The 14,973-nt window shown below is 47.7% G+C and overlaps 1 protein-coding gene across 1 annotated transcript in view; it reads left to right on the top strand.

Annotated features, from left to right (window-relative positions):
• LOC136610313 (uncharacterized) overlaps positions 1-14,973 on the top strand; it is a 153,278-nt gene that overhangs the window by 84,964 nt on the left and 53,341 nt on the right. The window contains exon 3 of the mRNA XM_066589543.1: positions 301-660. Coding sequence (XP_066445640.1) covers positions 301-660 — 360 coding nt within the window. The remainder of the gene's footprint in view (positions 1-300; positions 661-14,973) is intronic.

Below are 14,973 nucleotides of genomic sequence, written 5' to 3'. Positions count from 1 at the left end.
CACCCTACAGGAGGAGGAGCAGACTCATAGCTCCCTTCTGTATATATCACCCTGCAGGAGGAGGAGCAGACTCATAGCCCTCTTCTGTATATATCACCCTACAGGAGGAGGAGCAGACTCATAGCCCCCTTCTGTATATATCACCCTGCAGGAGGAGGAGCAGACTCATAGCCCTCTTCTGTATATATCACCCTGCAGGAGGAGGAGCAGACTCATAGCTCCCTTTATTGTGTAGCACCACAAGCGCTGGATTTGGCTCATGACTCCATTCTGTATATGACTTTGTTTCCTCTTCTACAGGTCAGCTATCAGTAGAACAGACGGATGTGGTTCCGGCCATTATTGGAGAAGATATCACTATTCCGTGTGTTGTGCGCTATAGAGATCCTTCTCTCATAACAGAAGTCAGCTGGTCTGTGGGCAGTAGTGATCTGTGTGCTGACAACACTAATAGACCAGTGACGTGGATAAACAGTAATAAGTCAGAGATTAGAGGACGATGGTCGGTGGTGGATTTTCCTGATGATCTCTCATTAAGAATAACAGCAGTGACAGCCGAGGACAACAAGAAATACTGCTGCCGAGTAAGATGGTTACTAAGGGATAGAGACCGCCCAGACCCGGTACAACCCATACGTGGCACAGAGGTCATAGTTGTAGGTAAGATGGCTCTTTCTAGGTATTAGTAATGGAAGGAATTTGTCCAACTTTGTAAAGAATGTTTTTTCTTTCTGTAAGTGAAAATTATATAGTTTCCCCCAACATGACCATGTATGGAGGTAAAGCTGGACTGTGAAAAACGCTGTTAGAAGGAGGATTGATGCGTTGAGCTGTGGTGCTGGCAAAAGCTGCTGTGTATGCCCTGGACGGCGAGAGCAACAAACAGAGAAGTTCTAGATCATATAAGACGCAATATATCACTGGAGGGGAGGTGGCGGGGTCAGAGTCATGTATTTTGGCTATTTAGTGCAAGAAGAGTCGCTAGAAAAATCTACAATACTTGGACAGATCAGTGGCAGAAAAAGACCTGACCGCCAAAGAACATGATGGCTGATACTGTCAGAGCTGATACTGGCATGGATATCACACAACTGAAAGAAGCAGTGCAAAACCGAAAAACATGGAGGCAGCTCGCCTTTAAGGTCATCGAGGGTCGTGATCGACTAAACGGCTAAAAGCAACATGTGATCGTCTCGGGCCGTGAGCTGTTTGAGTGTCCAATGCACAACAGATGGCACTATAGTAGCCTATGGTGATATTCATATGAATGAATCTTCACACGAACAGATCGTCTTTGTGGGAAAATAAAATCCCTGCACGTTCTATCCTCATCGTTTTCACGGATGAGATGATGGCATACAATATGCCGGGCCATGGAGATCGGAAGGCGCATGGACACCCGATGCACTTGGGCTCAAGACGCATACAGCTGTGTGAATCTGGCTTTATTCTGCGCTCCTACATGGCGTCTCTATGGCGGGGTAAATGTGCATGTGAATTGTGCTTCAAAAACGCTGCTGAAACCCAAATGCATTTTACCTAGAAACACGGCCATTTTGCCATCCAGTTTTCAACTGATTGGCTTCTGCTTTGTGCTTCACCGGTAGAAGCTGATCTATTGAAAACTGCACTACAAACCCGCGGCTTTTCGATGTTAAAACATCAGCGTAAATTGGCCTGCGGTTCGGATTTTAAATGTTCTCATCCTTGTAAAAACCGTTTTCCCGTTCCCTGGAGCTCCTCCTGGCTTTTTTTTATTGTTACTACATTCCTGCAATTTTTCTTTATTGAGGAGGATTTAACATTTCGGAGCCTTCGAAACCCATTCCTTGTTCTCCATATAGCTATTCAGGCAAATTGCCTCGCACCTGAATTGGGGCGGAAGTGACATCAGAAGCCAGTAGCAGTGCGGCGAGGCAGGAGCCGGGGGCAGAAGGGGACACCGGAGCGCCGCAGGAGCCGATACCGGCGCCCGGAGGCCACCAGATGTCCGAGGGAGTGCGGCAGGAGGATTGCCCGCTGCAGATCCAGTGGGCAGAAGCGGAGCAGCAGGTCCTGGAGCGGCAGGAGGGCAGAGAGCGCGGCCGGCGGGAGAGCAGGTGACGTCACCAGAACTGCGGAAGAGCTGCAACAGGAGGCGATAAGTACCTTCTGTGTGTGTGTGAATCTAAGTGTGTGTCTTCTGTGTATCTAGTGTGTCCTAGTTTGTGTCTTCTGTGTACCTAGTGTGTGTGTGTGAATCTAAGTATGTGTGTCTGTGGCTATAATTGTGTGAGGGAAAAAAAAAAATGTGTGAGCAGTTGCGCAGAGGCGGCAGCGTGTGAGGGAGTTGCATGGGTGCACATGAGCGGTTGCACACAGGCAACAGCGTGTGAGCGATTGCGCAGAAGCGGCAGCGCATGAGTGGGTGCGCATGAGCGGTTGCGCAGAGGTGGTAGTGCGTGAGAGGCAGCGTGTGAGCGGTTGCGCAGAGGCAGCAGCGGGTGAGCGGCAGCGTGTGAGCGGTTGCGCAGAGGCGGCAGCGTGTGAGCGGAGTGTGAGCAAGTCTATCTTCACTACTTCCGTAATTTAATTGTAGATCCCCATTAGGATGAGCTCTATGCCTGGCAATCTCATACAGTGTGCTACTTGTGCAATGTATGCGGTCCTTGATCAGCCGATCGAGGGTGCATACTGTTGCGCAAGATGCATGCACGTCGCACATTTGGAAGCTCAAATCCTGGATCTGAATGGGCAACTGGCAACACTGAGAGCCATTGACACCATGAAAGGAGTTTTCTGCTCACTGAGCAGGCACTCGCTGGGGTAGAGGCGGGGGGGGGGGGGGGCTGATAGTACAGAAGAGCAGGGGGAGCAGGCAGCTAGCTGGGTGACAGATAGGAGGAGGGGTAGAGGGAAGAGAACCAGGAAGGCTAGTCCTGTACTGGCACAACCCAACACGTCTGCAACGTTGGCAGATTGGGGGGTGCCATTACAGAGCCAGCACAGCTGCAGCACGACATGCCCTCTGAACGCCAGGGAGATGACTGCTCCAATGAGATGGGGACACGAAGCGCAGGGCAGGCTAGATAGGTTCTAGTGGTGGGGGACTCAATTATAAGGGGGACAGATAGGGCAATCTGCCATAAAGACCAGGATCGTCGAACGGTGTGTTGTCTTCCTAGCGCTCGAGTTCGACACATCGCGGATCGGAATGACAGATTACTGGGAGGGGCTGGTGAGGATCCAGCGGTCATGGTGCATGTTGGCACTAATGAACAAATTAGAGGTCAATGGAGGGCCCTCAAAAATGATTTCAGGGACTTAGGATCCAAGCTTAGGGCGAGGACCTCCAGGGTAGTTTTCTCGGAAATAATACCTGCACCTAAAGCCACACTAGAAAGGCAGCAGGATCTTAGGGAGGTAAACAAGTGGCTCCAGAGTTGGTGTAAGAAGGAGGGATTTGGGTTCCTGGAGAACTGGGCTGACTTTGCTGTCGGCTACAGGCTCTACCGTAGGGACGGGCAGCATCTTAATGGGGAGGGTGCAGCTGTGCTGCGGGGGAGAAGATGGCTAGAAGGCTGGAGGAGTGTTTAAACTAGGAACTGGGGGGGACTGCAAAATGAGAAATAGTGGGGTAGCCAGCTAAGCAAGGGGAGTGGGGGTCGAGCAGTGGATGGGGTTAGAACAGTTAGAACTGTTAGATCAGCCATTAGTACGAATAACAACAAAACAAATAAATTAAAAAAACGATATAAATTGTGTGACCACGAGTGCACGAAGTCTGATTGGTAAAGTGGGCTAGCTTGAAGCGAGAATGACTGATGAAAATTATGATATAGTTGGAATAACGGAAACATGGCTTGATGATAAGTGCGATTGGGCGGCGAATTTGCAAGGGTACAATCTCTTCAGAAGAGACTGAAGGAACCAGAAAGGGGGAGGGGTATGTCTGTACGTCAAATCGAACTTAAAGCCGAGGCTACAGGAGGATATAGGAGTAGGAGAAGAACAGGTGGAATCTCTGGGTAGAAATAAAGGGAGGAAAAAATAACAAAATCCTGATAGGGGTATTCTATAGACCACCAAAAGCATCAGAAGAAACTGAAAACTTACTATTAAGGCAGATAGAAGAGGAGTCAAACCGCAATGAAGTAATAATCATGGGGGACTTTAATTATCCAGGTATAACTTGGGAGAACGAAACCTGCAAATTTCATAGGGGTGATAAGTTCTTGAGAGTAATTAAAGATAATTACCTGAACCAACTAGTGCAGGAGCCAACAAGAGGGAGGGCCATTCTGGGCCTAGTACTAACCAACAAACCAGACCGAATAAAGGGGGTACAGGTTGAGGGGCACTTGGGAAACAGTGACCACAATATAATCAACTTCAAGCTGTCATTCAATAAGACGCCTTATCAGGGAGCGACAAATAAACTAAACTTTAGTAAAGCAAAATTTGATCAGTTTAGAACTACTATCGGTAACATTAATTGGGACAGCGTCTTCAAAAATAACGGTACAAAGGAAAAATGGGAAACGTTTAAAAGGATCCTAATCACCTCATGTGAGCAGTTCATTCCCTTTAAAAATAAAAGAATCTCAACTAAAAGGAAACCAATGTGGCTCGACAAGACGGTAAGAGGGGCAATAAACGAAAAAAAGAAAGCGTTCAAACTACTAAAGCAAGAAGGCAGCTAAGAAGCACTAAAATCGTACAGGGAAAAAACAAAATATGCAAAGATAGGATCAAAATTGCCAAGGAGGAGGCAGAAAGACTGATCGCCAAAGAGAGCAAAAACAACCCAAAACTATTTTCAACTATATTAGCAGCAAAAAGATTTGCAGGGAGAGCACTGGCCCTTTAACAAATAATGCAGGAGGAATCATTGAAGATGATGGAGGGAAGGCAAATCTATTAAAAAGTTTCTTTTCAAGTGTATTCACAAATGAAAAGGAAATGCCACACGAGATGCAGGGGAATAAAATGAACCCCTCACAAAATATATAATACCTAACACAAGAGGAAGTGCGGAACTGGTTAAAGAAGACTAAAATCGATAAATCGCCAGGCCCAGATGGAATACACCCAAGGATACTAAGGGAACTAAGTGACGAAATATCTAATATTTCTAGAGACTATCAAGACCGGTGCTGTACCATTGGATTGGCGCATTGCCAACGTGGTTCCAATTTACAAAAAGGGGAGCAAAAGTGAGCCTGGTAAGTACAGGCCAGTAAGTCTCACTTTAGTAACGGGAAAAATTTTCGAAGGGTTTCTGAGAGACGCCATTGATGAGTACCTCAAGGAGAACAAGGGAATAACTCCTCACCAGCATGGATTCATGAAGGGTTGCTCATGTCAGACCAATCTGATCAGTTTCTACGATGAAGTGAGCTCTAGGCTGGACCAGGGAGAATCTGTTGACCTCATATATCTTGACTTCTCTAAAGCATTTGACACCGTGCCACATAATAGGCTAATATACAAAATGAGACAGCTCGGATTGGGTGAAAACGTGTGTAATTGGATAAAGAATTGGCTCAATGATAGAAAGCAGAGGGTGGTAATAAATGGTTCTTACTCTGATTGGGCCACAGTCGCTAGTGGGGTACCACAGGGTCCAGTATTAGGCCCCATTCTGTTCAATATATTTATCAACGACCTGATAGAGGGACTGCACAGCAAAATATAGATATTTGCAGATGACACAAAATTATACAATATAATTAATGCAATGGAGGACAATGTGCAGCTACAAACGGACCTGGATAAGATGGGGGCTTGGGCAGAAAAATGGCAAATGAAGTTCAATGTTGATAAATGTAAGACTATGCACATGGGCAGGAGAAACGGATGTCACCAATATACTCTAAATGGGGTACTGCTAGGGAAAAGTGATATGGAAAAAGACCTGGGGGTACTAGTGGATTGTAGATTAAACTAGAGTAACCAATGCCAGTCAGCTGCTGCAAAGGCAAATAAAGTCCTGGGGTGTATTAAAAGAGGTATAGGGGCGAGGGGCGAGAACATTATCCTTCCATTATATAAGGCACTTGTCAGGCCTCACATGGAATACTGCGCACAGTTCTGGACACCGGTGCTCAGGAAAGATGTCACAGTGCTGGAGGGGGTTCAAAGAAGAGCAACTAAACTAATACATGGAATGACTGGACTGGAATACACAAAGAGGCTATCCAAATTGGGATTATTTACTCTAGAAAAAAGACGGCTAAGGGGGTGATCAAATAACCATGTATAAATACATGAGGAGACAATACAAGAATCTCTCCCAGGAGCTGTTTATACCCAGGACTACGACGGTAACAAGAGGGCATCCGCTACGTTTAGAGGAAAGCAGGTTTCATCACCAACATAGAAAGGGGTTCTTTACTGTAAGAGCAGTTAGACTGTGGAACTCTCTGCCTGAGGACATGGTGATAGCAAAATCCATAGAGGAGTTTAAGAGGGCACTAGGTGTCTTTCTGCAGTGGAAGGATATTATCTATATATATAAAATAGAATGTATGCGTGCGTGTCTGTCTGTTTGTCCTTTATGCGCTACTACACCATTCATCCGATTGCCATGAAAATTTGGGAAGTTGTTGAGTACACTCCTGGGAAGATTATAGGCATAGTACATTTATGCTATGATAAATTGCGCGCGTGCGAGCGTCGTCGACAGTTACGCTCCCCCCACGTAGATTTTTCGATTTCCATCATTGCCACTAATTTTCTCACTTCCCGATGTCGTAGAAACATGAAATTTGGCACAAGCATTGATTATGTCATAAATAGGAAAAGTTAATGGGTCCCAACTCGATTATTTATTTGTAAGCGCAAAAGAATTAGCGTCCAAATTTTACGTACGGAATCTAATTCTCTAATTTTTCAATGTCATAGAAACTTGAAATTTGGCACGAGCATTGATTATGTCATAAATAGGAAAAGCTACTGAGTCCGAACTCGATTATTCAATTCTATGCGCAAAAAAATTAGCGTCCAAATTTTACGTACATAATCTAATTCTCTCACTTCCCAATATAATAGAAACTTGAAATTTGGCACGAGAATTCATTATGTCACAAATAGGAAAAGCTAATGGGTCCCAACTCGATTACTTAATTCTAAGCGCCAAACAATTAGCGTCCAAATTTTACGTACGGAATCTAATTTTCTCGCTTCCCAATGTCATAGAAACTTGAAATTTGGCACGAGCATTGATTATGTCATAAATAGGAAAAGCTAATGGGTCCCAACTCGATTATTCAATTCTAAGCGCCAAACAATTAGCGTCCAAATTTTACGTACGGAATCTAATTTTCTCGCTTCCCAATGTCATAGAAACTTGAAATTTGGCACGAGCATTGATTATGTCATAAAAAGGAAAAGCTAATGGGTCCCAACTCGATTATTCAATTCTAAGCGCTAAAGAATTAGCGTCCAAATTTTACGTACGGAATCTAATTCTCTCACTTCCCAATGTCATAGAAACTTGAAATTTGGCACGAGAATTCATTATGTCATAAATAGGAAAAGCTAATGGGTCCCAACTCGATTATTCAATTCTAAGCGCAAAAGAATTAGTGTCCAAATTTTACGTACGGAATCTAATTCTCTCACTTCCCAATGTAATAGAAACTTGAAATTTGGCACGAGCATTGATTATGTCAAAAATAGGAAAAGTTAATGGGTCCCAACTCGATTATTCAATTCTAAGCGCAAAAGAATTAGCGTCCAAATTTTACGTACGGAATCTAATTCTCTCAATTCCTGATGTCATCTATATATATAAAAAGGAATGTCTGTCTGTCTGTCCTTTTTGCATTACTACACCATTCATCCGATCCCTATGAAACTTTAGGAAGTTGTTGAGTACACTCCTGGGAAGATTACTGGCATAGTACATCTATCCTACGATAGGTGGGGTGCGTGCGAGCGTCGTCGACAGTTATGCCCCCGAGAAAAAGATCGTTTGATTTCCATCTCAAGCACAAAAGCAAAAGGCATTACGAGCAACGGGATGAGTGTTCAACCAGAAAATGATGCACCGCCGAACGTTTCGCAAGACAATTGCTGGATATTGAGAATGCTGAGGTAAAATGAAAGCGGTGCTGTGATTGGTTGCTATTTCTTATACTGCTGAGGTAACATGAAAGCTGTGCTGTGATTAGTTGCTATATATTATACTGCTGAGGTAGAATGAAAGCTGTGCTGTGATTGGTTGCAATTTCTTATACTGCTGAGGTAAAATGAAAGCTGTGCTGTGATTTGTTGCTATTTCTTATACTGCTGAGGTAACATGAAAGCTGTGCTGTGATTGGTTGCTATATATTATACTGCTGAGGCAACATGAAAGCTGTGCTGTGATTGGTTGCTATATATTATACTGCTGAGGTAACATGAAAGCTGCTGTGCTTTGATTGGTTGTTATATATTGTACCGCTGAGGTAACTTGAAAGCTGCGCTGTGATTGGTTGTTATTAGAGATGAGCGAACGTACTCATCCGAGCTTGATACTCGTTCGAGTATTAGCGTGTTTGAGATGCTCGTTACTCGTAACGAGTACCACGCGATGTTCGGGTTACTTTCACTTTCATTTCTGAGATGTTAGCGCGCTTTTCTGGCCAATTGAAAGACAGGGAAGGCATTACAACTTCCCACTGCGACTTTCAAGCCCTATACCACCCCCCTGCAGTGAGTGGCTGGCAAGATCAGGTGTCACCCGAGTATAAAAATCGGCCCCTCCCACGGCTCGCCACAGATGCGCTCTGACATACAGGAGGGAAAATGGTATCTTGGTGAAGCTGCTATAGGGAGAGTGTTAGGAGTATTTTAGGCTTCAAGAACCCCAACGGTCCTTCTTAGGGCCACATCTAACCGTGTGCAGTGCTGTGGAGGCTGCTTTGTGCAGTGTTGCACTTTTTTTTTTTTTTTGGTATATCGGCCGTGCAGAGCATTGCGCCCTGCAGTAATACTCCAGGGACAGAAGTGCGTAGGCAGGGACAGAAGACATATTGATTGAATATAGGCAGTGGGCCTTTGCTAAAAAATTTGGGGCAAAAAATCTATTTGGCCTGCCTGTGACTGTGCTTAGTGTTCTGGGTCTGTGCTGGGTGTAGTAGTTCTACAAAATCATACGCAGCCAGCTAACTGTTACAGCAGGCTTGCGCCAAATTATTTCCTGGCTCTGTCTGGGCTGTGAAATCACTGCTGCATTGCAGTCCACAGTGCAACACTCTGCAGTTCTTTGACATACTCCAGGGACAGAAGTGGTGGTTAGGCAGGGACAGCAGACATATTGATTGAATATAGGCAGTGGGCCTTTGCAAAAAAATTTTGGGAAAAAATCTATTTGGGCTGCCTGTGAGTGTCCTCAGTGTTCTGGGTCTCTGCTGGGTGTAGTAGTTCTCCAAATTCATACGCAGCCAGCTAAGTGTTACAGCAGGCTTGCGCAAAATTATTTCCTGGCGTTCCGTAAGCGAAGTCAGCCTCCAACCACAGGCCAATAAGCGGCACATTTAATTACAGCGTTCTGTTTCTGCACTACTGGTAATACAGCATGCTGAGGGGTAGGGGTAGGCCTAGAGGACGTGGACGCGGGCGAGGACGTGGAGGCCCAAGTGAGGGTGTGTGCACAGGCCGAGCCAGTGCGGTGGCCAGGGGTAGAGGCAGGGCCAGACCGAATAATCCACCAACTGGTTCCCAAAGCGCCCCCTTGCGCCATGCCACCCTGCAGAGGTCAAGGTGCTCTACGGTGTGGCAGTTTTTCACAGAGACGCCTGACGACCGACGAACAGTGGTGTGCAACCTTTGTCGTGCCAAGATCAGCTGGGGAGGCACCACCACCAGCATGCGCAGGCATATGATGGCCTAGCACCCCACAAGGTGGGACGAAGGCCGTTCACCGCCTCCGGTTTGCACCACTGCCTTTCCCCCTGTGCCCCAACCTGCCACTGAGATCCAACCCCCCTCTCAGGATACAAGCACTACCGTCTCCTGGCCTGCACCCACACCCTCACCTCCGCTGTCCTCGGCCCCATCCAGCAATGTCTCTCAGCGCAGCGTCCAGACGTCGCTAGCGCCACTGTTTGAGCGCGAGCGCAAGTACGCCGCCGCGCACCCGCACGCTCGAGCGTTAAACATGCACATTGCCAAATTGATCAGCCTGGAGATGCTGCCGTATAGGCTTGTGGAAACGGAGGATTTCAAAAGCATGATGGCGGCGACGGCCCCGCGCTACTCGGTTCCCAGTCACCACTACTTTTCCCGATGTGCCGTCCCAGGCCTGCACGACCACGTCTACCGCAACATTGTACGCGCCCTCATCAACGCGGTTACTACCAAGGTCCACTTAACAACAGACACGTGGACAAGCACAGGCGGGCAGGGCCACTATATCTCCCTGACGGCACATTGGGTGAATTTAGTGCAGGCTGGGACAGAGTCAGAGCCTGGGACCGCTCACGTCCTACCCACCCCCCCGAATTGCGTGCCCCAGCTCGGTGGTGGTATCTGCGGCGGTGTATGCTTCCTCCACTAAACCACCCTCCTCCTCCTCCTCCTCCTCCTACGCAACCTCTGTCTCGCAATCAAGATGTGTCAGCAGCAGCACGTCGCCAGCAGTCGGTGTCGCGCGGCATGGCAGCACAGCGGTGGGCAAGCGTCAGCAGGCCGTGCTGAAACTACTCAGCTTAGGAGAGAAGAGTCAGACGGCCCACAAACTGCTGCAGGGTCTGACAGAGCAGACCGACCGCTGGCTTGCGCCGCTGAGCCTCCAACCGGGCATGGTCGTGTGTGACAACGGCCGTAACCTGGTGGCGGCTCTGCAGCTCGGCAGCCTCACGCACGTGTCATGCCTGGCCCATGTCTTTAATTTGGTGGTTCAGCGCTTTCTGAAAAGCTACCCACACTTGTCATACCTGCTCGGAAAGGTGCGCCAGCTCTGCGCACATTTCTGCAAGTCCCACATGGACGCTGCCACCCTGCGGACCCTGCAACATCGGTTTAATCAGCCAGTGCACCGACTGCTGTGCGACGTGCCCACACAGTGGAACTCTACGCTCCACATGTTGGCCAGGCTCTATGAGCAGCGTACAGCTATTGCGGAATACCAACTCCAACATGGGCGGCGTAGTGGAAGTCAGCCTCCTCAATTATTTACAGAAGAGTGGGCCTGGTTGGCAGCCATCTGCCAGGTCCTTGGAAACTTTCAGGAGTCTACCCAGATGGTGAGCGGGGATGCTGCAATCATTAGCGTCACCATTCTCTGCTATGCCTCTTGAGAAGTTCCCTGCAAAGCATAAAGGCAGACGCTTTGCAATCGGAAACGGAGGCGGGGGAAGACAGTATGTCGCTGGATAGTCAGAGCACCCTCATGTCTATATCTCAGCGCGTTGAGGAGGAGGGGGAGGAGCATGAGGAGGAGGGGGAAGAGACAGCTTGGCCCACTGCTGATGGTACACATGCTGCTTGCCTGTCATCCTTTCAGCGTGTATGGCCAGAGGAGGAGGAGGGGGAGGAGCATGAGGAGAAGGAGGAAGAGACAGCTTGGCCCACTGCTGAGGGTACAGATGCTGCTTGCCTGTCATCCTTTCAGCGTGTATGGCCAGAGGAGGAGGAGGAGGAGGAGGAGGAGGATCCTGAAAGTGATCTTCCGAGTGAGGACAGCCATGTGTTGCGTACAGGTACCCTGGCACACATGGCTGACTTCATGTTGGGATGCCACCACGGATTACTGGGTGTACACACTGCTCGACCCACGGTATAAGGAGAGCCTTTCCACTCTCATTCCCGAAGGGGAAAGGGGTTCGAGAATGATGCTATACCACAGGGCGCTGGTGGACAAACTGATGGTAAACTTCCCATCCGACAGCGCTAGTGGCCGAAGGCGCATATCCGCGGCCCAGGTAGCAGGGGAGGCGCAGAGATCAGGCAGCATGTACAGCGCAGGCAGGGGAACATTATCCAAGGCCTTTACCAGCTTTATGGCTCCCCAGCAAGACTGTGTCACCGCTCCCCAGTCAAGGCTGAGTTGGCGAGAGCACTGTAAAAGGATGGTGAGGGAGTACGTAGCCGATCGCACGAACGTCCTCGGTGACGTTCTGCCACCTACAACTACTTGGTGTCGAAGCTGGACACGTGGCCTGAACTCGCGCTGTATGCCCTGGAGGTGCTTGCTTGTCCTGCGGCTAGCGTCTTGTCAGAGAGTGTGTTTAGTGTGGCTGGGGGAATCATCACGGATAAGCGTACCCGCCTGTCAACCGACAGTGCCGACAGGCTTACACTCATCAAGATGAACAAAGCCTGGATTTCCGCAGACTTCTCTTCTCCACCAGCGGACAGCAGCGATACCTAAACAATATGTAGGCTGCACCCGCGGATGGAAGCATCGTTCTCTATCACCATCCAAAACGGGGACCTTTTTGCTTCATCAATCTGTGTATAATATTCTTCCTCCTCCTCCTGCTCCTCCTCCTGAAACCTCACATAATCACGCCGAACGGGCAATTTTTCTTAGGCCCACAAGGCTCAGTCATATAATTTTTCTAAACAATTTTTATACGTTTCAATGCTCATTAAAGCGTTGAAACTTTCACCTCAACCAATTTTTATTTTTACTGGGCTGCCTCCAGGCCTAGTTACCAATTAAGCCACATTAACCAAAGCAATTAATGGGTTTCACCTGCCCTCTTGGTTGGGCATGGGCAATTTTTCTCAGGTACATTAGTACTGTTGGTACACCAATTTTTGGGGGCCCTCGCCTACAGTGTAATCCAATTAATTTTTAGCCCACCTGCATTACAGCTGACGTAACATCAGCTGTGTTGGGCACTGCAATGGGATATATTTATGTACCGCCGGTGGCTTCCTGGCACCCACCCATGCTGTCGGTCCACAGGGAGTTGTAACTGCATGTGTCCACTTCTAAAGAACCCCAGTCTGACTGGGGCATGCAGTGTGGGCCGAAGCCCACCTGCATTAAACATGACATTACCTCAGCTGTGATGGGCACTGCAATGGGATATATTTATGTACCGCCGGTGGGTTCCAGGGAGCCACCCATGCTGTGGGTGCACACAGAATTCCCATTGCGGAGTTGTACCTGCCTGTGACTATTTATAAAAAACCGCGGTCTGACTGGGGCATGCAGACACCTTGACAGAATGAATAGTGTGTGGCACATAGGTTCCCCATTGCTATGCCCACGTGTGCAGCTCCAGATGGAGGTGGCAAAGGATTGGATTTCTCATTGCTTCTGTACAGCATTGTGGACTATCGTCCCGCCCCTTTTAAAGAGGGTCGCTGCCTAGCCGTGCCAACCCTCTGCAGTGTGTGCCTGTGGTTCCTCTGGCAGACGCACTTATAAATAGACATGAGGGTGGCGTGGCATGAGGGCAGCTGAAGGCTGGGCAGGGACAGTTTGGTGTGCGCTGTGGACACTGGGTTGTGGGGGGGGGGGATTGGGCAGCATGTTACCCAGGAGAAGTGGCAGCGGAGTGTCATGCAGGCAGTGATTGTGCTTTGTTGGAGGTAGTGTGGTGCTTAGTAAAGGTATGCATTGCTAATGAGGGCTTTTCAGAAGTAAAAGTGGTTGGGAGGGGGGGGGCCCACTCTTGCCGCTATTGTGGCTTAATAGTGGGACCTGGGAACTTGAGATGCAGCCCAACATGTAGCCCCTCGTCTGCCCTATCCGTTGCTGTGTCGTTCCCATCACTTTCTTGAATTGCCCAGATTTTCACAAACGAAAACCTTAGCGAGCATCAGCGATATACAAAAATGCTCGGATCGCCCATTGACTTCAATGGGGTTCGTTACTCGAAACGAACCCTCGAGCATCGCGAAAAGTTCGTCTCGAGTTACGAGCACCCGAGCATTTTGGTGCTCGCTCATCTCTAGTTGTTATCTAGATATATAAAAACAAATGTATGTACTGTATGTCTTCGCAGCAATGTGCGACGGGTAAGCTAGTCTATATATATAAAATTGAATGTATGCGTGTGTGTCTGTCTGCGTGCGTGTCTGTCTGTCTGTCTGTTTGTCCTTTATGCGCTACTACACCATTTATCCGATCTCCATGAAACTTTGGGAAGTTGTGGAGTACACTCCTGGGAAGATTATAGGCATAGTACATTTATGCTACGATAAATGGCGCGCGTGCTTGCGTCGTCGACGGTTACGACCCCCCACGTAGATCGTTCGATTTCCATCATTGCCACTAATTCTCTCACTTGCCGATGTTGTAGAGACATGAAATTTGGCACGAGCATTGATTATGTCATAAATAGGAAAAGCTAATGGGTCCCAACTCGATTATTCAATTCTAAGCGCCAAAGAATTAGCGTCCAAATTTTACGTATGGAATCTAATTCTCTCACTTCCTGATGTCTCCTATATATATATAAAAATTAATGTATGTATGTATGTCTGTCTGTCTGTCTGTCTGTCTGTCTTTTATGCATTACTACACCATTCATCTAATCACCATGAAACTTTGGGAAGTTTTTGAGTACACTCCTGGGAAGATTACTGGCATAGTACATCTATCCTACGATAGGTGGCGCGCATGCGAGCGTCGTCGACAGTTATGCCCCCAGACAAAGATCATTTGATTTCCATCTTAAGCACAAAAACAAAAGGCATTACGAGCAACGGGATGCGTGTTCAACTACAAAATGATGCATCCGCCGAACGTTTCGCAAGACAATTGCTGCATATTGAGAATGCTGAGGTAAAATGAAAGCTGTGCTGTGATTGGTTGCTATTTCTTATACTGCTGAGGTAAAATAAAAGCTGTGCTGTGATTGGTTGCTATTTCGTATACTGCTGAGCCAACATGAAAGCTGTGCTGTGATTGGTTGCTACTTCTTATACTGCTGAGGTAAAATGAAAGCTGTGCTGTGATAGGTTGCTATTTCTTATACTGCTGAGGTAGAATGAAAGCTGTGCTGTGATTGGTTGCTATTTTTTATATTGCTGAAGCAGAATAAA

This window comes from Eleutherodactylus coqui, chromosome 2 (genome assembly GCF_035609145.1).
Source record: "Eleutherodactylus coqui strain aEleCoq1 chromosome 2, aEleCoq1.hap1, whole genome shotgun sequence".
Classification (NCBI taxonomy): domain Eukaryota; kingdom Metazoa; phylum Chordata; class Amphibia; order Anura; family Eleutherodactylidae; genus Eleutherodactylus; species Eleutherodactylus coqui.
The sequence above is the reverse complement of the archived record's forward strand: the minus strand, read 5'-3'. Positions and strand labels throughout refer to the sequence as shown.